The 23,984-nt window shown below is 43.3% G+C and overlaps 1 protein-coding gene across 3 annotated transcripts in view; it reads left to right on the top strand.

The window, feature by feature from the left end:
- The window catches only part of CRTC1 (CREB regulated transcription coactivator 1), a 151,495-nt gene that overhangs the window by 89,490 nt on the left and 38,021 nt on the right, over window positions 1–23,984 (top strand). For 2 of the 3 annotated variants that reach the window (XM_066604597.1, XM_066604596.1), the window contains 2 exons: window positions 2,468–2,613; window positions 3,211–3,450. In XM_066604597.1, coding sequence (XP_066460694.1) covers window positions 2,468–2,613; window positions 3,211–3,450 — 386 coding nt within the window. Of the gene's footprint in view, window positions 1–2,467; window positions 2,614–3,210; window positions 3,451–18,131; window positions 18,234–23,984 lie in introns of all 3 variants that reach the window. The other variant, XM_066604598.1, reaches the window with a different exon arrangement.

Here is a 23,984-nt window from a genome sequence, read left to right as displayed (position 1 = left end):
AGGGGTTGTGACAAACATCTTATGGAGGATCGAAGGACAGCGAGACAAACTTTGAAATACTTTTCCTGATGCCCCCCAGATATAGTAGACTTGTGTGTCAAATAGAACTTTTTTAATTCTTACCTGGGGAGAAGGTTCTATTTAGCTCCAATTGGTTTTGGAGATGAAGAATATGTCCCCAATGGAGGCAAAAGAGCAGCACAGCATAACGTTCTAGGAAAATATACTTTAATGTTACAATATATCATGGGTAAGGCTCTGTTCAACTCACTTTCAATCACACAAACACATGCATTTTTTTATGCACGAAACTGTGTATGCCATTTAGGGCATGAGTTTTAGGGATATGTTTGTTGCAGGAGTAAAAAAAACCCCTAAATTTTGCTATAGTAACATAGTATGTTAGGCTGAATGAAGGCAATGTCCATCTAGTTCAGCCTATTTCAACCCCCTAGTTGATCCAGAGGAAGGTTAAAAACTCCAAGAGACAGAAGGCAATTAGCCCATTTGGGGGAATAACTCCATAATGGCAATCAGAATAATCCCTGGATCAACCTTTGATAGTTCCTACTTGAATGTAAGACCTGGAACTACAAACCCGCTGGTCACCTGATGTCTATATCATGTAATATCCTTCCGCTGTTTGGTATTCTTTAGGCCCTTATGTCCACGGGGAAAATCAGGCCCGCTACGGATTCTCCATGGAGAATCCATAGCGGGTCCCTCCTGCCCCGCGGACATGAGGGCTGAAAATAAGAATAAACTTACCCGCAGCGGACCGTGCAGATCTTCTCTTCTTCGCGGCCGGATCTTCTTTCTTCGGCCGGCGGATGTGCTCGGCACGTCGGCGGCGTGCCGCGCACATGCGCCGGGCACACCTGCAGGGCCAAAGAAAGAAGATCCGGCCGCAAAGAACGGAAGATCTGCACGGTCCGCTGTGGGTGAGTTATTCTTATTTTAGGTCTCCCGCGGATCCGGACGGCTTCCATAGGCTTCAATAGAAGCCTGCGGGAGACACGCACGAAAATGGAGCATGTCCATTTTTTTTCATGCTCCCATGTTTTTTTTTATTCACTTTTATTGACCATCCGCGGGTATTTATCTACCCGGGGGTGGTCAATGCATCCCTAATGGGGTGCGGATCCGCGTGCGGGAGAAGAGTTAAAATCCGCTGCGGATTTTAATTCTTCTTTTCCCCATAGACCTGAGGCCTTATAATGCATGTAAGTGCAGCGGCATGTGCTGTTTGGGTCAGCGAAAGGAAAGAAAAATAACAACCCTGACATAAATGTGCAAAACATATCCCAAAAGAAATTGCAAACATCTGCCCATATAACTATACAAGCTAATATACCCAGCTTCGCCTGACTTAATTTGTTACTAACGTTTGCACTTGGCATTAAATAATCGAGTTGTGACCCCTTTACTTATCCTATTTAGGACCTAAAGAATGCTTGTGCCAAATTTCACACTTGTACGACACAGGGAAGCTACATTAAGGCCCATTTAGACGGGACGAACATCGGGCAAACTATGCCCGACACTCGTCCCCGCATACACTCGCTCCTGTGCTGTTGCACGAGAGCTAGTATTGCTAACTCGTTCACAGAGTGGCCAGCAGGGGGGGCAGGAAGGCCGCAGGAGATTTCTCTCCCCGCGCTCCCCCACCCCTCTCTACTGACGTAACATAGCGGCTGTTCAGTACTGAACGGCTGCTATTATACATTGAGCGATCAGCGTTCAGCTCATCGTCCATCGTTTAAACTGCATAAAATCCTGAACGATGATCATTCAGTACTGAACATCCGCTATGTTAAGTCAATGGAGAGAGGCGGGGGAGCGCGAGGAGAGAGATCTCCAGCGGCCCTGCTGTGAGCCAGCGATGCAGCAGCACGAGAGCGAGTATGTGCGGGGACGTGTGTCTGGACTCGTTTGCCCAACATTCGTCCCGTCTAAATGGGCCTTTACATAGGAGAGCACTTACTTTTGCAATTAGCATTGAATAATCAAGTTGTGACACCTTTACTTTTCCTATTTAGGACCTAAAGAGTGGTCGTGCCAAATTTAACGCTTGTATGACACCAGGAAGCTAGAGAATTAGATTAGGTACATTACATAGGGGTGCCAATAGTCTTGCAATTAGCATTAAATAATAGTCGTTACCCCCTTACTTTCCCTATTTAGGACCTAAAGAATGTTCGTGACAAATCTCACGTTTGTGCGACACCCTGGGAAGTTAGAGAATTAGTGGTGAGTCAGTCAGTGAGGGCTTTCGCCTAGATATATAGGTGCACTAATGGATGCGTTCAGGCTTACTCTTTAATTTTATTTTCGCGTGTACTCCTGGCATATCGCTGGGGTGATGTGTGCATAGCCTAATCCAAGTATTTCCTGAGGACAGGTCCTCTGTTTGCTAACTGTTTTGTGTCCCATTATTTATAAACATTACAATGTATTCCAATTTTAGGAATGACGACAACACAAGGTACAGTCACATGTTCACCGCAACATAGACAACCCTCTGTAAGCCCGTTGTCATTAAATTCAGATTCAAGACGGCAACAGTCCCAACAGATGTCTCCAACTATATCTCCTCTTTCACCTATAACTCAGGTAGGAAATAGTTTTATGTATGCCTTAAATTGGCAATAAACGTAGCTGCATTACATATTCCCCACGACATTTGTCTCAGCATGCTGTATAACAATGGTATATTTTTAACCCCTTCCTGTTCACCCAGGTGAAGCAAAGATTGGCATGGAAAAGTATATTTGCATCAGTGGTTCGATATCAAATCTCCCAATCTATAGACTACCAGATTGGCTGGTAACAATTACAATGAGATTAATTGTATTAGTAATCTGTATATACGTATGAATATGGCTGCATTAAGCTTTTTGCCAGTCGATGACCTATGACGAGTATGTACATCATGAGGAGCCAGAGACGGTTGCTTCATTATGACCACCGTACTCGTCAGGCTGCTCAGACTGGTTCTGGTACTGTACCTGTGCAATTAGGAGTGCCACAACAGCTTTAATACAGCCAGAGCGGCTCTGTAACAGAGTGGATGAGAGGAAGCGCTGATGTCTATTAACCATTGCTATGATGTGTCTGACATTGATTTCCTTGTCTGTTTTGCACACTATGATTGTAGTCATCTGTCCTCTTGACCAAAGTGATGTACATGCGTATTTTTTACTTTCGCAGGCAGTAGCAATGGATGCTTTGTCCCTGGATCAGCAACTACCCCCTTACTCTTTTTTTACACAATCAGCTTCACAGCAGCAAAACCAAGTGCCAAGTGGCCTGTCCCAAACCTCATTAATGCAGGGGTCTGGTTTACAAAGAGGTACGCAGCTCCCTCCTCTTACTGTCACAATATCAACTACAGTCCCACAGTCCCCACCCGGCATTCAGGCTTCATCACTGGCTATGGATATCAATTCGGTAAGTTTCTTGGCACATATTGTGGATGTTGTTCAGCTTTCTTATAAGTTGTGTTAAGGTAACATGAACTATTCTACATCTATTTGTTTAAGGGCTCGTAGTACACGTGCAATGTACGGCCGTGTGATACGTTGTGAATGGAGTTAATGAAAGTACATGGACTTTCATTGATCCAGTCACATTAGCGTGTAAACATGTGCATGTAGATGCCCACAGGAAAAAGATCACAGCATGCTCTGTTACTGCATATCATGCAGAAACGGCCCTCGTATTTTCTATGGGTGGCGTATACAACACTGTCCATATGCAATGCATTGCTTATTGGCGTATACATTAACAACTCCGCTATGAATCTAAGCCGATAATTGAAAAAAAACAACAGTCACACTGCGTATGATGATGTGCCCGAGATACGCGGTCATGCTCAATGCACTTAATGCCATAAGCGGCGATAGCCGCCTCACACAGCCAGGTAGAATGCTGCGTGACCCCAGCAGTGTTTTACGCACACGGTCATTTGAATGAGCCCTAAGGGTAATGTTACTTTTTCTGAAATTCTTTCCCTATGATGAAGTCAAGCAGTTGCTGCAGGGCTCGGTGCACAACCAGAAGAAATGTTTCCGCATATTCAAGGTAGTGGTCGACGTGAAAAAAGTTTTGGTAGATTTTAATATAGAGATGTAGAAGAGATGTAGATCTTGTGGAGTCGTACTACTACACTGTATTGGTTCATGAGTAATACATTGGTTCATTACATGTACAGGAGAATAAAAAGTAGTAAAATGGTATGATAGGAATGACCTAAAAGATCAGTGCATTGTATTACTTGTGATACTTTTAGTACTGTTCTGTAGAATACCATAAGCAGCTGCCGTAACCCCCTAACAGTCACATTAAAATTGGGAAACCCTCGCAAAAATGTAACACTTTATTGTAGATTTTTACTTTGTGTCTCAAGCAAAGCCACACTTTCACACAAAGATGATTGCTCAAAAGACGGTTTGAGTGACAGTTTTGAGCGATCATTTTGCATAGCGACTAATGAGCACTAATGCCTATTAGTAGCTTATTAGCTTTATTTTCATTTAAGGCCTCCTTCACACGGGTGACAGTCGCGCGATTTTGTAGCTTTGCTACAAATCGCATGTATGAGAAGCCCATGCTTTCCTATGGATTCCTTCACAAATGCTATTTTTTTATAGCATGCAACAACCTGACACATAAACCTGGGCGGGTCCGGCGATAAGCTCGTGACACGCGAGGTTTTGTAGCCCATGTTTCCCTATGGAGCTTTCCTCTCTATTGCATCGCCTGAAAACGCGGTTTACATGCGATGCAACTTTGACAGTAGCAAATGCTACTGTCAAAGCGATAATTTAAGCCTTAGCTGCAGAAAAAAAAAATACACATACATCGCCTTAGGTGTACTGTCAGCCCGGCCGCATCTTCTCCCTGGGTCCTGGCAATGATCTTCATCTTCTCTTCTGGCCAGGGATTCAAAAACCACTGCCTTGTGAAAGCACTGGCTGTGATTGGCTGATGCTTAGCCAATCACAGCCAGTGCTCGATGAATTTCAGTGATTGAACCAATCACAGCCATTCATCGTGCACTGGCTGTGATTGGCTAAGCGTCAGTCAATTGCAGCCAGCGATTCCAGCAGCCAGCGATTCCAGCAGCCAGGGATTTTTCAATGCTCAGCCAGAAGATGATCAGTGCCGCAACCTGGGGAGAAGCTGCTGCGGCACCCCAGAAAGTGCGGGAGAGGGAATGTATACTTTTTTTTGTTTGTTTTTGTTTTTTTTTTTAATTTCAGCTGCAGCTTATATTTCAAGCCCCCCCCCCCCCCAAATCCTCGCATGTGATGCTACAAAGTCGCACGACTTTTTAGCGCTACAAATTTGCGATATTGCCACGAGAACACGCAGCAATATCGCACGGTGCTGCCATTTTCTCGTGGCGATGCAGTGTCGCCCACGTGAAGGATGCCTTAATGAAGCTCCCTTCCCTGTATACAAATAAAAGCAGGTGGACTGTTTGCATATAGCTCCATTGTTGTCCCGCGGGGCAGCAGCTGAAAACAATGCTATCAGCGCTTCCGTGGAGAATCACAGCGTGTGGTCCCTGCTATCAGCTGGCCAGCCAAATGATTGTTTTTATGCTGAACTGAAAATCGTCATTCGACCGAAAAGCTAACGATGGTAGCATTTACACGGAACAATTATCGCTCAAAATAAATCATTTGAACGAAAATGGTTGTGTGTAAATGGGCCTTAAGTATTGTTGGCGCGTAACTAAGTGTCTTAATTGCATTTTAACCCATTAATTATATATCAAATTTTAGCCTTAAAGGGGGTTGACCAGGACTCTGTTGCAAGCCTCAATTCATTATTACCTTTTCTGACACTTGCCCTACAGTTTCTGCAGACCACATTATATTCTTCTTTAGATATTCCCCCCTCTTTCCATTTGATGAACATATTTGTCTTCCTTTTTAACGTGTGCTAGTTCTGTGTTCATCCATCCTGGTCTCTCTAAATGCTTTCCATTCTTCCTTCTTTTAGGGATTATTAACGATTGTGCTTTGAAAATCTCATTTTGCAAACTTTCCCAACATTCTTGGACATTTCTGTCCTTAAGAACATCCAGCCATTGGATTCTTCCTACCCCCTTTCTGAGTTCATTAAAATCTGCCTTTCTGAAATCCAACCTTGAGGTCTGAGTCTTTTCAGGTCTTCCTCCTCTTTTTATCCAACATCCAAGGATGGCATGATCACTGCCTCCTAAGGTCCCAGCCACCCGCACTGCCACAACCATTCATCTCCTGTTGGTAAGAATTAGGTCCAAGATAGCAGATCCCCTTGTTTTCTCTTCTACCTTTTGGAAGATAAAGTTGTCAACAAGAGCGGATGAGAATTTGTTGGATCCATTACTTTTACCTAGGAGAGATTCCCAACAAATGTCTGGATCACTTAAATCTCCCATGATCACTCTGTTGGGCTTTTTTGAAAGCTTGGCCATCTGATGTAGAAAGAGTTCATCAATATCTTCTGCTTCTCCAGGTGGCCTATAGTAAATGCCTACAATGATGTCCTTTCTGTTGTTCTCCTTGTATTCTTACCCAAACAGTTCCTATAGAACCACCATGCTCTGATGCTTGAATCTCTGTAGACATGAATGTTTTCCTAACATACAACGTGATACCTCCTCCCCCTTTTTTAGGTCTGTTTCTTATAAATAAGTTGTATCCTTCAGGCCTTGTATTCTAATAATGTGTAGTATTCCACAGAGTTTCCGTAATGCCTATGACATCATATTTCTCTTCCTGTGTTAGGAGCTCCAATTCTCCTTGTTTGTTTCCCATGCTCTGTGCATTTGTGTAAAAACATTTTAGTTTGTGATCGGTGTCTCTTACTCCTCTACTTTACTTTTGAATTTTTCGTCTTTGTTCTTTCTTTCCACATCTAATAGCAAGGTTCTCAAATGTATTAATTAGCTGTATATTTTTACCTGGCCTCTCACTTCCCTTCCCATATTGTTATATTTTAAAGCTCTCCTAATGAGTGAAGCAAGGCGCCCACCAAATATGCTTACCTGTTTTTGTAAGGTGCAACCCGTCTCTAGCAAGCAGTCCATCATATAGGTAATTCACTCCATTGTCGAAAAATCCAAATCTTTGCTGACGGCACCATCGACGTAGCCAGTTGTTCACCTCTAGAATCCTGTTCCATCTTCTTATTCCATGGCCATCCATTGGGATGATGGATGAGAAGACCAGCTGTACTACTAGTTCCTTCACCTTCTTTCCGAGGTCTTCAAAGTCTCTACAGATAGTTGCAAGGTCCTTTTTTGCAGTGTCATTTGTCCCTACATGTATTAGTAGGAATGGGTGGTGTTCTCTAGGACCGAAGAGTCTTGACAGCCTATCAGACAAATCTTTGACTTGTGCGCCTAGAAGACAGCAGCCCTCTCGCGAGGTTATATCTGATCTGCAGACAGCGGCCTCTGTCCCTTTTAATAGGGAATCCCCCAGAACCACCACTCTCCTTTTCTTCTTCACAAAAGCACTTCTTTTTCTCCATTCAAGAGGACGCTGTGCTTCCTACACAGTTCTTTGTAGATCTTTTCTTTTCCTGTCATTTCTTGCTGCACCTCTTTCTGCTCTGTGCGTGTGTGTGTGTATCGAGAACGGTGGCTGGGAATCCCATCCTGTATGTGGCATGTTAAGGAAAATAAGGAAATCTGGGATGTGTTGTGTCCAACATGGAAGCCATTTTGAAAAAGCCATCTTAGAACAAAGTCAATATTTTCAAATGGGAAAGGATGGCCTGTGATATATTTATCCGATGGAGAATTTAATGAGAAATGCAAATCTGTGTTTTAAATGTCATGTACATTTATTGCTGTCAAATTTATTAACAATTTTTCTGTGACCTGAAACACTACGCCAATCCACTACAGCCAACGTACAAATAGGTTAGCGCTCCTGAAAAAAACACCACTGGTGCTAGTATTTCCGTGTGTTTAAAAGTGAAAAAACACACTTACCCGGTGTATGGCAGAGACCTTTGCACGGATCTCTGCCACCACCCAATGTCCAGGAAAGCCTGTAAATGATTGCTGCTGGTGAATCCCTCAAGATCCCTCAGGGCTAGACTGGGGGAGAGCTTCTGCAGATCCTCCGTCTCCCTGGCCAGGGAGCCGCTACAGTATAGTCTTGATATATAAAAATAGGATACCGCGCTCCCCGGGATATACACACCCCAAACAGCTGTATATTAACTTCTCCTTGTTTATTAATCCGTACTACGCGTTTCGTCCTATGGACTTCCTCAGGTACATATTCCTCAGGATATGTACCTGAGGAAGTCCATAGGACGAAACGCGTAGTACGGATTAATAAACAAGGAGAAGTTAATATACAGCTGTTTGGGGTGTGTATATCCCGGGGAGCGCGGTATCCTATTTTTATATATCAAGAATCCACTACAGGATATGCTTGCTGTGCTCCCCTCTGTTTTGAATTTTCATGGCTGTCCTCTTCTTCCATCCACGAGAGAATAATGTGGGGATGCACCAACTTGCTGGAAGAAAACACTGGGAACGTGCCATCTTTGTTGCGCATTGATGGGGTACACCTCGTGACGTAACAACTGGGCCCGCCATCTTTGTTTTCCACTCCAGACCACAATTGTTTGTGCACCAACCAAATTGTCCAGTCCGGCTTTTTGTGGAACCAGTTGCAAAGGTTTTGTTCACCTCCCCATTTACATAGAAGTATGTCTCTGAAATGTGAGTACCGGTGCAATTGCGGTGACACCCACTCCACAAATTCAACACTGTGATCGAGATTTGTCCCCACTGAGAGAATGCAGTAACTGGATCTTGTGCGGGCACCATTTGTGTGTAGTCAGGATCCGCCCAATGGTGGTTCATCTTGCCCTGCTGGTCTGTGACAAAAGCCAGTTGCTACAATGGGGGCTCTTACAGAAGGACGCCAAGATGTTTATTATTGCTTCATCTGTGGAAGTTTGGTTACGTTCACTTTTTGGCAGATCCAACACGTGAAATTGGTGAAATTTGGCGAGCGATGGGTGGACTGTTAAAGTCCTGATAGTTGAAATGTGCTGCAATGACTTGGGTACTGTACTCCCAGGAGATCGGTACAACCCCTCTTCTCCTCTCCTTGTGTGCATCTCGCAGCTATATGCATGTCTGTAACAATGAGAAAATGAATAACTTTGGCAGGAATAGAGGTACATCACCTTTACATGTGCCACCTGCACCCCTTCCCGTTTGAGAATATCAGCTTGGTTCCAATATTGCAGCTTTCAAAATGGCCATCGTGTTGGACACCATCCCTCAGAGATTTTCCCCCTTCTGCTTAGCAACATGCCACAGGTAGCATTCCCAACCATTTATTCAGGTGTCTCCATACCTTTGGACCATGGTTTACATAATATAATTACTCTGGCTTGCGGAGGAGTATATCTTGTTCACAGTGATTGTCTTAAACGTTCTGTGTTAGTAACAAAGTATTTTCAAAGTCTGCAACTTCTCTTCCTCCCTCCAGTACTTGTTAATGGGATATAAATTGAACATCAACATGTTTCCCTCGTTATGGCATTATGGGGAAGTGAATAAATTCTAGTTGAACTGTAAGTCAAGAATTTTGCTATTGACGCCTGTCTTTTTTTTTTTTTTTTTCATACGTTTCTGTTAAGGTCTATGTTACTTTGCCTGGCCACTTAGTAAAGTCCTTTTGGCACCTAGATTGGTTTAAAATTCTATAAGGTCTAGAATTATGAGATTTATTTTTTTAAGCCTTTGTCTTAGAATTTGCTCAACTTCTATACTTCCCTAAAAGTAATAGTGGACAATTTTAGGAAAGGGCCAATTCGGTGATTCTTTTTTTTTTATAATTCATAATGTAACTAGTCCCCCCCCCCCCCCCCCCCCCTGTATATGTAAGTTAGTTATTTCTTTCTATCTAAACCTCCTGGAGTCCTTCTCCTCAGATGATCATGTCATCTCACTTCTGACCAGCTCAGATTTACATGGGTTTATGTATTCACAAATCCGCATAATTCCTGTGTGATATTATTTGGATTACCACATATGCTCTTTCATCAGCTGTATTTGGGATCGGAGTGTTTGTGTTCTCTTCTAGAGGCTCCTAACACACAGTTATAATTGCACAGATCCCATGCCTGTGTACTCATCGTCTATACTTCTTTTAGATGAATACAGAAGGTAGTGGCAGTGTCTTCCCTGCATGCAGAGATGGTACCAACTCGTAACTGGTTATGTGATGTGCTGATGCATCATGAGATTGATAGCACAAAATAGTGAAAGTAGGTAGAAATCTGAGCATCAGTCAGGGAGCTGCACTGCACGGCGCTGACTACAGTATACAGAAGAGTCGTCCAGAGTGGAACAGGCAATTGGGTGAGGGGGCCAGAGATGGAAAAATGTGTTTTTACTGGAATGGCCCTTTAATTGGTTTTCTGTGCTCATCCTATTTTAAGTTTATTCACATTCCTTTGTAATTGACCCTTTAATCAGTGTTTACATAAGCAGTTATAATTCCTACAAACTTGCATCAAATCTACTTGTTGTGTCTGAATAAAATGTCTGCAATTCTTCTGAAAGAGCAACTCATTATGCTTTTTACCACCTTGACAATTACCCATAGCTGACTCAGGATACTTCATAACATGGTGTATAAGATTCTGCCTTAAAATGTATAATTCCTGGCATTACCCAGGATATCTTATGATCAAATTCAGTGCACACCATATGATATTTAAAGATAACTTCTACTGCCTTGTCAGGATTATCCAGAACTGCGCCTAATAACCATTCTTCTGCATGCACGGTATAGCATATCTATGTTCAAAGAGACAGATCGTCCTGTTTGGTCTCCTTGGCTCCAGTGATCTGCTCTCTAGATGTGATGTGATTCCACAGTGCTGGCTTCCCTGCTGAATATGGGAGCCTAGGAGAGCCGTAATAACGCCCTGTCTCCAAAAGCATCAATATGGGCAGCATGGGCCACAACTAGAAGCAGAAATCGATTTATGGTGGGTTTCACGATGAGGAATCAATAGATTGATATACATATACGTCTGGCTTCTCTGCTTCCTTCGCGGTGGAGCGTGCCCACAGAGTCCTAGCTCATCCCCTGCCTTCGGGGGCACCACCAAGGCTGTTACTTCTCCGTCTCCTTAGCAACAAAGCGAAAGACATCGCCTTACAGGCGGCCAGACGCAGGTGAGAACTCAAATTCAATAATGCCAACATTTCCGTCTTTCCAGATTTCTTGGCTGCTCTACAAAAATCCAGAGCCACATTTGTCAATGACAATGGCTGTACCATCTTTTTCTCGTCTCCTGGAGAGGCGGAGAAAATCAGCTGCTGAGGCTTCCAAGGCTTTGGATATACAAGAACAATATGTGATATGTGACCCTGTCAGGTGGGGCCCCCATGCAGGTCCAAGCACTGAGTCTATCCCTTGTCACATCCTTCCATATCCTCCTTTTCTCCCTCCCACCCTTCTTGACTCCTTGTGTGGGGAACATGCATGTGCTGCCTCACAATCTCTGACAGTGAGACTTTAACTTAAAATGGGTTGCAGTATTTGGAGAAATGTTTCTCTATATATTTCCACGTGGTCTGGAAGGGGAAGTGAAAGTTCTTAGACTGTGTACCTATAGAACAACACCTACTGGGTGCACACTTTACCCCTAAAACCCTTTCTAGTTTCAAGCTTTGAAAGCTGACATTAGGTTTCTCACTCGCTTGGATAAGCAGTGAAGTGTTGTTTCTAAGTGTTCGTTTCTATGGCTCGGTTGCCTTTTTATTAGGTTTGCACAATTATTTTCAGAACATGACAAACAGGTACAATAATATATTACCTTCACTGAGGGATCAAATCTTCACACAGACCACCCAGAGCCTCGTTAGGATGACTACTAAGAGCATCCTACCAAGTGATGATAGACAAATCACTCATGACTAGTTTTAACATAATGTCCTGGAAGGTTTGGGGAATGGGAAACCCTAAAAAAAAACGCAACATGATTTTCTCAAATTACATGCCATAATCCCCATATTAGTGTGTGTCCACTTAACCCCAAATAAAACCTCGTGGCTACAAAAACAGTGGGTCCAACGGACCCTCCACTCAACCATTTCCTCATATTCCAGAGGAGTTTCCATTTTAATCCACAGAAGAATTAAATAGGATCCGGGCTGCACTCTTAAAGACCCAGATGGTACATTTGTCTTTGTCCAGGCCTGGATAGACGCAGCTTCTATGTGCTTATTGGTATATACCTGCCACCATCAGCGAGTTTTGCCGTCCTTCATCAAGCAGCCCAGTTTGCCACTCAGTTCCTGGTGGCAGCAATCCTATGCTTTGAGGGCTTTATTTTACTGTTAGACTCTTCCCTGGACAAATTTAACTCCCGCCCAGCCCCCATGATGCCACGAACCACATCACTAACATTTGCTGAAAAGGTGGGTTTGCAGGATATCTGGAGGGCAAAAAACCCCAATGACAATGTTTTTTCCTGCTACTCATGGGCAGCAATGCCTTGCCCCATATAGACTATGTATTTGGAAATGCCCTTTCACGCACCATGACATCTGATGTCAAATACCTCCCCAGAGTAATATCTGATCATTCTTCTCTCTGGATTGAAATCCAGTCCTCAAACATCCAGGGCATTAAACATGGCTGGAGAGTTCATGCATTCTGGCTGATCCTCTTCTAACCACACCATTGAATCCCAGACAAGTTAGATCGCTTTCTAGAAATTAATAGACCCTGGTGCAGACACGGTTTTGCTCTGGGAAGCTCTTAAAGCTTATTTAAGATCCTACATTTCGTATGTCAAAAGGGGTACATCCCGCTGTGAAAAAGAAATGGCCTCCTGTCACTCACAATTAGAGGCAACTTCTATTGCAAACCCCACTGATCACAACAAAGGCCAGCGGTAAAGCCAAGGCAGGCAATACTTTGTTATTGTAGGAAAAAGCGCATAGGGCTACCTTTTTGGCTAAACAAAAATGTTACGAATTCAGTAACCAATCTAGTAGTCTGCTTGTTCATCTGGTCCATCAGAACTCGGCGGCTCCCCCAATACTACATATCGGGTCGAATGCGGGTGAGCTCTTTCTTGATGGAGGTTGCATTGGGGCGAGGTTCCAACAGTTCTATAGCATTAGGCTTCAACATCTCCAAAGTGAAATAGATGATTTGCTGTCTAACACCATGTTTCCAACTCTTACTCCACATCAAAAAAACATTTACTTTAACAGAACTGTCAGAAGCACTTTCTGACATGACTAAAGGAAAATCCCTGGGCCAGATGGCCTTCCAGTAGAAGTGTACGTTAAATGTAAAGATGCATTACTTCCCATCTTATGGGCTACATATAACGGGGCCTATGACAAGGGATCTCTGCTGATATCATTTTAGGAAGCTCTAATCATACTCCTGCTAAAACCAAACAAAGACCCCTCCATTGTGGCTCATATAGGCCTATATCCCTCCTAAATATAGATTACAAATTGTTGGCTAAAATGCTAGCTAATCGACTTAATTCTGTTATCCTAGATTTATTACATCCGGACCAAACCGGTTTCATGCCAGGGAAATCCACTCTGGAAAGTTTACAGAGGGTACAGATACTCTGACGTTTGGCAATGTGTCGGAAATCGGTCAATTCTACTATTCCTTATAACTATGTAGTTTATAAAGGGCGCAGATGCCCACAAAAGCTTGCTAAGGTGTGGGGTCTGTGGGGTGATTCTCTACCGTCCTGCCCTCCATGATTACTCTCATCCTTCATTTCAAGATTTCAGAGTCCTCCCCATCAACAAGCACATTCCTGCGCTGGAACCTGAGGGCTTCTAACACTGCGTCTAAATTCCTTCTATTTACCTGTATTTAGGATTTACCTTTTGCCACATGTTATCAGCTGTATGATAATTCGTCATGTTGTTGGTTGTACCACAATACTACATGTGGTATTTACTAGATGAAGGGGGGGGGGACTTGTTATTTGTATAGCACCAGCGCCTTCAGGTAATTTAATGGTACTCTAATAGGGTACTAACGAACTGTAGGGCGTCACGCAGACATGGAGTCCTCGCACAACTAGGTTGATGGAAACGGATTTCTGTGTTCTTTTGAGTGACTCGTTTATATGATTTATAGTATATGATGCAGAATAACAGTTTTGGCACAAGACATTTCTGAATGTGAACTTGTGCAGTTTTGACAATTTGACACAATTTACGCTGTTTCAAAAATAGGAAAGATGGACCAAAAATGTGCTAATTTCCACATAACACAACTACATGTGCCGCATGTCACTTTTGTAAATTTGGCGCAATTTAAGACGGTCGGGTTCTTTAAATAAATTAGACCAATATGCGATTGTGTTCTGAGAGAGCTATGAGTTAAATTTTTTCCCCATAGGTAGATGTATAAGGGCTGGCTTTTTTTTTTTTTTTCTTTTGTGAATTTTTTTTTTGTCTTACAGAATTCACCATACAGTGTAAATATTAACCCCTTAGTGACCAAGCGTTTTTTTTCTATTTTTGTTTTTTCCTCCCCCCTTTTAAAAAATCGTAACTCATAATTTATCCATCAATCTAACTGTATGAGGGCTTGTTTTTGCGGGATGAGTTGTATTTTTTAATGGTGCTATTTAATGTACCATATAATGTACTGGAAAACTTTAAAAAAAATTCTAATTGGAGAGAAATGGAAAATGACATTCCGCCATCTTTCAATGTGTCGTGTTTATACGGCGCACAAACCGCAACAAAAATGACACTTTATGGGTCAGTACGATTTACTACGATACCAAACTTGTAAAGTTTTTTTTTGTTTGTTTTTTTAAGATCTTTAATTTTTGAAAATTTTGTCTCTATCTTATTTTTCCGTCAACATAGTTGTGCAAGGGCTCATTTTGTGCAGTATGTCCTGTAGTTTCTATTAGTACCATTTTAAATACATATGACTTTTTGATAGCTTTTTATTACATTTTTTCTTGGAGACTGGGTGACCCAAAAAAAGCACATTTCTGGCGTTCTTTATTTGTTTTTGGCCGACTGTCACCGTGAGGGGTAAATAATGCATTACTTTGATAGATCAGACTTTTACGGAAGCAGCGATACTAAATATGTATTTTTGTTTTATTGTAAATATGACAAGGATTTTTTTTTTTTTTACTTTTATTACTCTTTTTTTTTTTTTTTTTTAATAGTAAAACTTTGTTTGTTTTGTATTTTTACATTTTTCTTTTAGTCCTCCTAAGGGGCCACAACATGCGATGCTTTGGTAACTCCTGCAGTATTATGTAATGTCATAGCATTACATCATACTACAATCTGGCAGGCAGCCTATCGGGCCACCCCCATGGGGATGGCTTGATAGTCATGCTGCCAAGACAGCCCTGGGGCCTTTCAGAAGGCCCCCGGCTGCCATGACACACACACAGCTCCCTGTGATCTCATTGATCAGGGGATTTAAAGAGTTAACAGCCCCGTTCGGCAGCACAACTTGTCGGGGCTGTTGCTTGCGGGTGTCAGCCGACACCCACGATGTATTGACGGAGGTCGCAGTGTGATCTCCCGCCATACACCTTCCTACAGCTGCAAGACGTAAAAACACTATAGGGCGGTCACCAATGTCAGAAACATTCTGCAGGCCACTACAATTACGTTGATGCCAAATTTATAAGGTTTCTTTTTGTGTTTTTACTATATTTGCACAATTAAAAAACCATTCCATTTGCATGGCCACATTCCAAGTCCTTTAGGGCTGTGTGATTTTCATTGACCCATTTTCATTTGCGCATATGCGTTGTGTAGAATACGTGAAGCAATCCAGCATGTTCCATCGCACAGCGTTCTCCCTGCGTACAGCCCTATTGTTCTCTCGGGGTTGCTATATTTTCACAGTAGTTAAACCAAGACTGAATCCAGATAGTACATCTAAATGTGCTCCGGGGGCTCACTTTTGGAGGTGTTTCCCTATTTAGGGCACTGAAAGATCTTCGTTTTGAGTCACCAGAATGGGTTACCTGGCTTCCAAGCCCAGCAGTATTGTGGCGTATGTACTTTGTAGTAATGAATGCCTCTAGATGACCCTCCGGGAGTTCATTCAATAAGACCTGAGTGCTCTTTGTGTTTCCTTGAAGCTGGAACATCCCATCCATTGGAGTATGAGGCAGAGTAGGAGAGCCTCACATTGCTGTCGCTCTCTACTTCCTGCCTGGGGGTACGAAGATGGCTGGGAAAATACCAGAACGGAGATATTGTACCTACGCAGGGCTGGCAGGCTGCCGCTGTCCATAGAGGCAACTTACTAGTTAAAGGGCTTTTCAGAGTTATAAAAAAGTAGAGAATAAATGAAGGACTAAAGGCCCATATACACGGGACGACTGTCAGGTAGACGACTGAGCGCTGATGTCACCGCTAAGGTCGCTAGTACTCGTGCAGAGCGTTTAGACAGACTGACTTCACCGCTGGTTTTAGCTGAGCGCTTTACCTACTATGTGTAGTGGGGAGCGTTTACACGGAACTAGAAAACATCAATCCAGCAAAGGCTTTTATGCTGATTTAAAAGTCAGCGATAACGACTTGCAAATAAATAATAAATGGTTTTGGGGTTTGTTTGTATTTACACTGCAGGATTATTGCTTTAATTCGTTTGAACTAATTTTGTGCAATAATAGTTACGTGTAAATGGGCCCTAAGTTGTACTCACTGCTCAGATCCCTACCCCACTGGTCCAGTACCGCCACTCTCGTCCTCACCACCAGTCTTTTACATTAGCTGCAGTAGTGATATGCCATATACACATGACTGCTGAGGTCAGTGATTGCAGTGGTCACGTGTGTACAGACACTTCACTGCTGCAGTTTGTGAACAAAGACCAGCAGTGAAGTGCATTTTTTTCCCCTACCCTCTATCATTTTTTTTCTATAACTTGGAAAACCACTTTTTTAAAAATTGTCTGGTTACTATGATTTTTTTTAATTTATTTTTTTTAATAAAGAACAGGAGCGCAGGATTTAAAATAATAACACTAGTGGTACTAGTAGTCTTTTTGGCTGCAGCTCCGCATCTGAGCAGATATGCCAGGAGAATGACACCCAGATACTGCAGCCTATGATTGGCTGTAGAGGTCAGGTGGTAGTGGTTCTAAAACAAAGACCAGGTGGACCGTCGGGCTGCAGCTCTGGATCACGGGGCTCGAGGAAGGGTAAGGAACGCTCGTTCTATTGTTTTAACATCTGTACTTGTCCTTAAAGCAGTTGTCAAGTTACTATATGACTTTAAGTACTCCTTGTGTTGAGAGAAACAAAGTCTAGTGTGAGGCACTGTAGGAGGCTGCAAACCCAGAGACGGGACTGGAGCTTCACTAGTTAGAAGGATCAGGAAGAAGCCGATGCAACCCAAACGGCTGAGGTTAGGAACGCTCCACCAAAGGTACTGTGCACGAAGACCACAGAGCACTGTGAAGTTACACTCATAAAGGTGAATAAATCAATATTTCAAATAAAAAAAATGCTAATATGTTAGAAACTGATGTGTGTATTAAATCTGGGCTTCTGTATATAAACCTGACCTGTAACCACTCCTGAGGAAGTCTGTTTTAGTAAATACCATGAATTAACAATTCTGGAACAGCATGGAACAATTTTTTCCTAACTCTGTATTGTACCGTTCCTCTGTTATTCCTCCTGATTATTTATGAATAAATTGCCACCTGGGCGTTACCACCCCCACTCCACCCCTCCCATGTCAAAAGGGTGTGTCCCTACACTGTCAGCAATGATTGGGCAGTTGTGGAGTATGTATAGAAATAAGCCAATCAACTGGTGACACCCAGTTGTCAATTTATTCATAAACGTCTAGTAGGAATAACGAATTAATGACACCATTCAGGTTCTAAGAGAAGATGCTCCAGAATTGTTATATTATGGATAACACATGCATTTATGTAAATAGACATGTCAGGAAAATGGGCGGGGCCTCGAAGCTATCCACTATTTTAAATGTACTTAACTGGGTTTCGCAGCTAAGTGCTTTCCTAGAAGCCATCTTCACGTCTGAAGTGTAACCTGCCGGTGGTATTTAATTCTGTGTTGTTCTGTAGGCCTCTCTCCAGCAGTATCGCAGTAATGCTGGGTCCCCAGCCAACCAGTCTCCCACTTCTCCTGTCTCCAATCAAGGTTTCTCTCCAGGCAGCTCCCCTCAAGTAAGGGAATCTGTGCCTTGACTTTGTTGTAGGCTTTCAGTCTTACCATCGCTGCCCCATATTCTCTCACTGTCCCCGTTGTGTTTTCCATGATACTCTGATGTCCCATCGTGTTGCATAGTATCATAATTAGATTGTGTGTTTTGTCAAGGTGTTGGTTGTTGCTGTAATGTATTGTTTTCAAGCAGTCCTTTGGGAGAGCTATTCAATTTTTTTTTTCATCCAAGGCAAAAAAATGACATTTTCTAAAATTTGTTTGAAGATTGTGCAGATAAGTGTGTTTTTTATTTTTGGGTTTTTTTTTTACCATTTTGTCCTCAAGACCTGTTTTGCAGCAGAAGCATGCACTGATCACATTGTCGTTATTCAGTGAAAAGCTTAACGGGTCTTAACAGAACGCAGCAGATGCCTTCACTTAGGATCCATTGCGCTATTAACCAGCAACGCATTGCCGGGCTTCCTTAGTTGTCATTAGAATATCTGCATCAAGTAATATCATAAACATCACAGCAATGCGCCTAATAAACCCCTGATGCCCCCATAAAAGTAGCCACCGCACCCTTAATGATGATAGGCATATTGTTCTAGTAAAGAAGATCTTAAGCCTCACAGCCTGGAGGGCAGCAGCCATTACAGAAGTCATTTAGTGGCTCAATCAAATGCTGATGTGCAGCAAACGAATCTCGCAATCCTCAGCGCATATCCATAAACGCATACCTTATTGCTTTTTTTTAAAAAAGACTGCGAGTAACCAATCATATATAAATATGGATTTTCGGGATCATTGGTCAGACCCTCATCGATCCATCGGTTTTTACCCATCCAATGGTTGAGTGAAAACTAAAAAGAAAAGTTGGGAGTTATCCTGATTGTCTGTGGTAGCGCATTCCAGAAAACTGGTGCAGCTCAGGAAAAATCTTGAAAGTAGGAGTTTGATGTTTAAATTATATAGTAACTTGGTGTAAGGTCATTAGCAGAGTAAAGAGCATGGGTGGGGGTGGTAGATGATAAGGGAGGAGGCATAGGTTGGTACAGCACTGTGGAGAGCTTTATGGATGACAGTGATGACTTTAGATTGTATTCTATCACTTCGGGGGACCTCAATATGTCACTGGCACGTTATTTCCATGTTCATTGACCTCCTTATCATGGATTACATTCCTGCATTTCGGTGAATATATTTTGCATTCCGTAAGGGCCATATTTATATGATTGGTTCTGCACAGTAATTCAGTGGCAGCTGCCCATTTGAACCTTCCCATTATTCTCACTAGAGTTCTACTTCATTTGTTTTCCACCAAGAAATGAATGTAATATTTTTCAGCACTTGTTACACGGTTCTCAACACCTATTTGTTACAGTATTTTAAAAAAAGGTAATATTTTATTTGGTTCCAATTTTTAGACCTGCACAGTTTACCTATAGCATATCAAACTATATCTCTGTCTTGGACTCGCAGTAGATACAAATGGCAATGGTAAAGATTATGTCCAACAGTACACTCTTTGTAGAGAAAAAAATAAATAAAAAAATTAGGCACTTGGAATAATTCGTCGTTTGGCTGAAAAACTCTGCATGCACCTCTATCTCGGGCAGATATGTAAATGATGAGAATTGTGGTGTGATTAGAATTAGATCTACTGCTTTTGACACCCACCATCGCCTCTGTTTGCGATGGTGATGTGAATGATGAAACTGGACTGCTATGGATTGGAACCGGGTTGTCTGCAGCAATGAATCCAAGTTTATTTCGAACACGGAAGATAGTAGTGTTTGTGTCTGGAGACCTCGGGGTGAGTACCTCAATCGTTCCATTGCTTTGGAGCGGCACACTGCCCCCACTGCTGGGGTGATGCTCTGGAGGGACCATCACATGCAACAGTCAGTCACCCCTAGTAGTGGTACGAGGCATAATGACAGCTCAGCGATATGTTCAGGACATCCTGCAGCCACATGTGTTCCTCTCATGGTGGCTTCCAAGAGGCATTTTCAGGCAGAATAACGCCCAGCCGCATACACCAGGGAGTCACAGGAGCCTCCACAATATTGTCACACTTCCGTGGCTGCCCAGTCGCCAGACTTATCGCTAATAGAACATGTATTGAACCATATGGGAGGCTACTTTGACAGCCTGTGACTTTGCATGATCTAGAGGTTCAATTAGTGGAGTGATATGCCGCAAGATACCATAAGGAACATGTATGCCTCCATGCCCGCCTGCATCACATCTTGTATCCAAGCTAGAGGCGGTACAACAGGGTACTAGAGCCTCCATGCCCGCCTGCATCACATCTTGTATCCAAGCTAGAGGCGGTACAACAGGGTACTAGAGCCTCCATGCCCGCCTGCATCACATCTTGTGTCAAAGCTAGGGGTGGTAGAACAGGTTACTAGAGCCTCCCATGCCCACCCACATCACATCTTGTATCCAAGCTAGAGGCGGTACAACAGGGTACTAGAGCCTCCATGCCCACCCGTATCACATCTTGTATCCACGTTGGAAGTGGTAAATCAGGGCACTAGAGCCTCCATGCTCGCCCGATCACATCTTGCACTGCCTCTAGCTTGGATACAAGATAGTACTAGAGCCGCCATGCCCGCCCGTATGAAATCTTTGTATCTAAAAGAGGCAATACAACAGGGTACTAGAGTCTCTATGCCTGCCTGTATCACATATTGTATCCAAGCTGGAGGCAGTACAACAAGATACTACAGCCTCCATTCCCCCATATCACATCTTGTGTCCAAGCTAGAGGTTGTACAGCAGAATACTAGAGCCTCTATACCCGCCTGTATCACATCTTGTATACAAGCTACAGGTGGCGCAACAGGATACTAGAGCCTCCATCTTGACCGTATCACATCGCGCACTGCCTCTAGCTTGGATACAAGGGGGTACTAGAGCTTTCATGCCTGTCTGTATTACATCCTGTATCCAAGCTAGAGGCAGTACAACAGGGTACTAGAGCCTCCATGCCCACCTGTATCACATCTTGTATCCAAGCTAGAGGCGGTACAACAGGGTACTAGAGCCTCCATCTCGACCGTATCACATTGCGCACTGCCTCTAGCTTGGATACAAGGGGGTACTAGAGCTTTCATGCCTGTCCGTATCACATCTTGTATCCAAGCTAGAGGTGGTATAACAGGGTACTAGAGCCTCCATGCCCACCCGTATCACATCTTGTATCCAAGCTAGAGGCGGTACAACAGGGTACTAGAGCCTCCATGCCCACCCGTATCACATCTTGTATCCAAGCTAGAGGCGGTACAACGGGGTACTAGAGCCTCCATGCCCACCCGTATCACATCTTGTATCCAAGCTAGAGGCGGTACAACAGGATACTAGAGCCTCCCTTTAAGGGGTCCGTTTTCCACAATAAATTCTCCTTGCTCTGATACTGTAATCACTTATTTATATCCCTGCTACAATCATGGAGGAAAGTGGCGTTCCATTCCAACAACTACTTCTAGGCAATGGATTTTTTAAATGTATTTTTTGCAATCGGTATATGTTCAGCAGCTGGGGGCCACCACTGTGACTTGTTCTCTGACTGATCTGCCTATTTTTCTATATGGCATTCAGTGTGTAAACAGCAAGTACACGCATATGAAAGTTTTAGTACTGACTCTTAACAGTGATTTATTGTTACCGCATGCATGGAAGATCTTAATCATACCTGGCTGCTTTCACACCTACGTTGGGGTCCATTCAGGGTTTGTCTCTGCTCAGTCTTTGGAGGTGATAAACTGAAAAAAAACATCAATTTTTTTTGTCCATTGATCTTAATAGGGTTTCTGGTTTTTCTTTGAATGGAAGAATAAGGCTGCAGACTGCGCTACTTTTCCATCCAAAGAAACGGACACCTGGCGGAGACCTTCTTGCTTTATCTTTGTTCTGTTTTTTCCCCCATTGATTTCAATGGTGTTTAAAAAAATAAAAAAAATAAAAAATCTTTTTTCAGTTTTTATTTTTCTGTCTCCTCTAAAAACAGAGCTGAGAGATGGAGTCTCCCTCCTGCATGCAAGGAGCAAAAGGGAGAGAAGGAAAACGATTAATTTTCACCTCTCCAGAATTCTGTTACTGCTTTTAATTCCTTCACCTTGTATGTGAACCTGTTCTCCGGAGGTTTTCACATGCCTCGTATTGTGACTCCATACTCTAAACCTACATGTGCTCAGCAGCCGTCTGTCTGTCAGATATGTGGGCTAGAGAAAGGGGTCAAAACGGGACAAAGGGGTGTGGTCAGGGGGCAGGGCTTATCATGGCATATGATTTTACCTCTCTCATTATAAAAAGTACAGGGCCGTTTAAAAAAAAAAACAAAAAAACAGGGAGCAAATTCTGCAGTGTTTCTGCATTCAGAAAAGTCAAAATCCATTCCATCAGTGCAGATTTTGACTGGAAATCAGCCACATACGTGCAGCCGATTTCATACAATGCAGCATTCCCCCCATACCACCTCTGAAGGCTTCCTGCAGTCAGTGTTCCCCGGCTTCCAGTGGAAACTGAAATCCGGAGGGCTGACATTAGGAAGCCTTTGGAGAAGGTGAGGGGGAGCGCCGAATAGTATGAAATCAGCTGGCAGTACGCAGCTGATTTCCCATCAAATTCCACACCAATGGTACAGATTTTGACTTTTTTTTTTAGTGCAGAATTTTCCGCAGCATTTCCACCACATGTAAACCTACCCGAAGTCATCTTGAGGTATGCTGCCACATGGCCTCAGTAGTAATAGTGGCCCCTATATCAGCCCCAGTAGTAAACTGATGTACTTACCACCTCCTTGTCTTCAGAGCGCCGCTGCTTCTTCGCTCTGCACTACTGCCGGATGCACACACTGACGGAAGTGTTTGCATCTGGACTCCTCCTCCTCCTCCTCTTTTCTACTCCTGCAGAACCAACAAGGAAAGGTCAGGGGAGGAAGATCCGGGGTGCACATGCTGTCGTCAGTGTTTGTGTCCTGCAGCGGTAGCAGTGTGTGATTACCAGCCGGGAGCCATGGCACCCTGGTTGGTAATCACCTTTGGGATGTGTTGTCACCATAAAAGTGGGACAAATGGCTGTCCAGTTAAGGACCCTGGGGAAAGCACGACTGCCCCGCCTAAATTGGGACATGTGGTCACCTTAGCTAGAGTTCACTGCCATGATAGTTATAGAAACTAAGGGGGAGATTTATTCAGACCAGTGTGTCATATGCTGGAATAAGATGGCCATAATGTATAAGAGGTGCTCTCCCTTTAAGACATTTGGGGCATCTCAGGCCTAAAAAGAAATTTGACAGATCAGCTGTACTAGATTTCTGGTATAATCTATGGTAAAACAACAATTTTCATAATTCCTGGCTAATTCTGTTTTAGGATTAATGCCCATGGACGGATTATCGCTGCGGAGTTCGTGGTCAGACACCCGCTACGAATTCAACAACAATGTCCGTCCATAACCATGCTATGTTAAAAGATTCTCCCCTGCTCATGAGCGGAAATAAACTGCGGGGGAGAATCAAAGCATGTTCTATCTTGGGCGAAAAATCGCACAGACGGCTTCCATTGTAGTCAATAGAATCTGTCCGACCCGCAATATTCTGCACTGTGGGCACTGTGGAGTATCGTGGGAATCCACGTCACAGCCCAGCTCCAGTGTGTCATGTGCTGCACTCCTTCAGCTCGCCAGACGAGACCCTCACGGCGGATCCAGAGAGGTGAGTATAGGGTCTTTGAGGGGCGCCAGATCTGACTCTGTGCAATATT

The sequence above is a fragment of the Eleutherodactylus coqui genome, chromosome 5 (genome assembly GCF_035609145.1).
Source record: "Eleutherodactylus coqui strain aEleCoq1 chromosome 5, aEleCoq1.hap1, whole genome shotgun sequence".
NCBI classification, from domain to species: Eukaryota; Metazoa; Chordata; class Amphibia; order Anura; family Eleutherodactylidae; genus Eleutherodactylus; species Eleutherodactylus coqui.
Note: the sequence above shows the minus strand (reverse complement) of the source record. Positions and strands in the feature narration are given on the sequence as shown.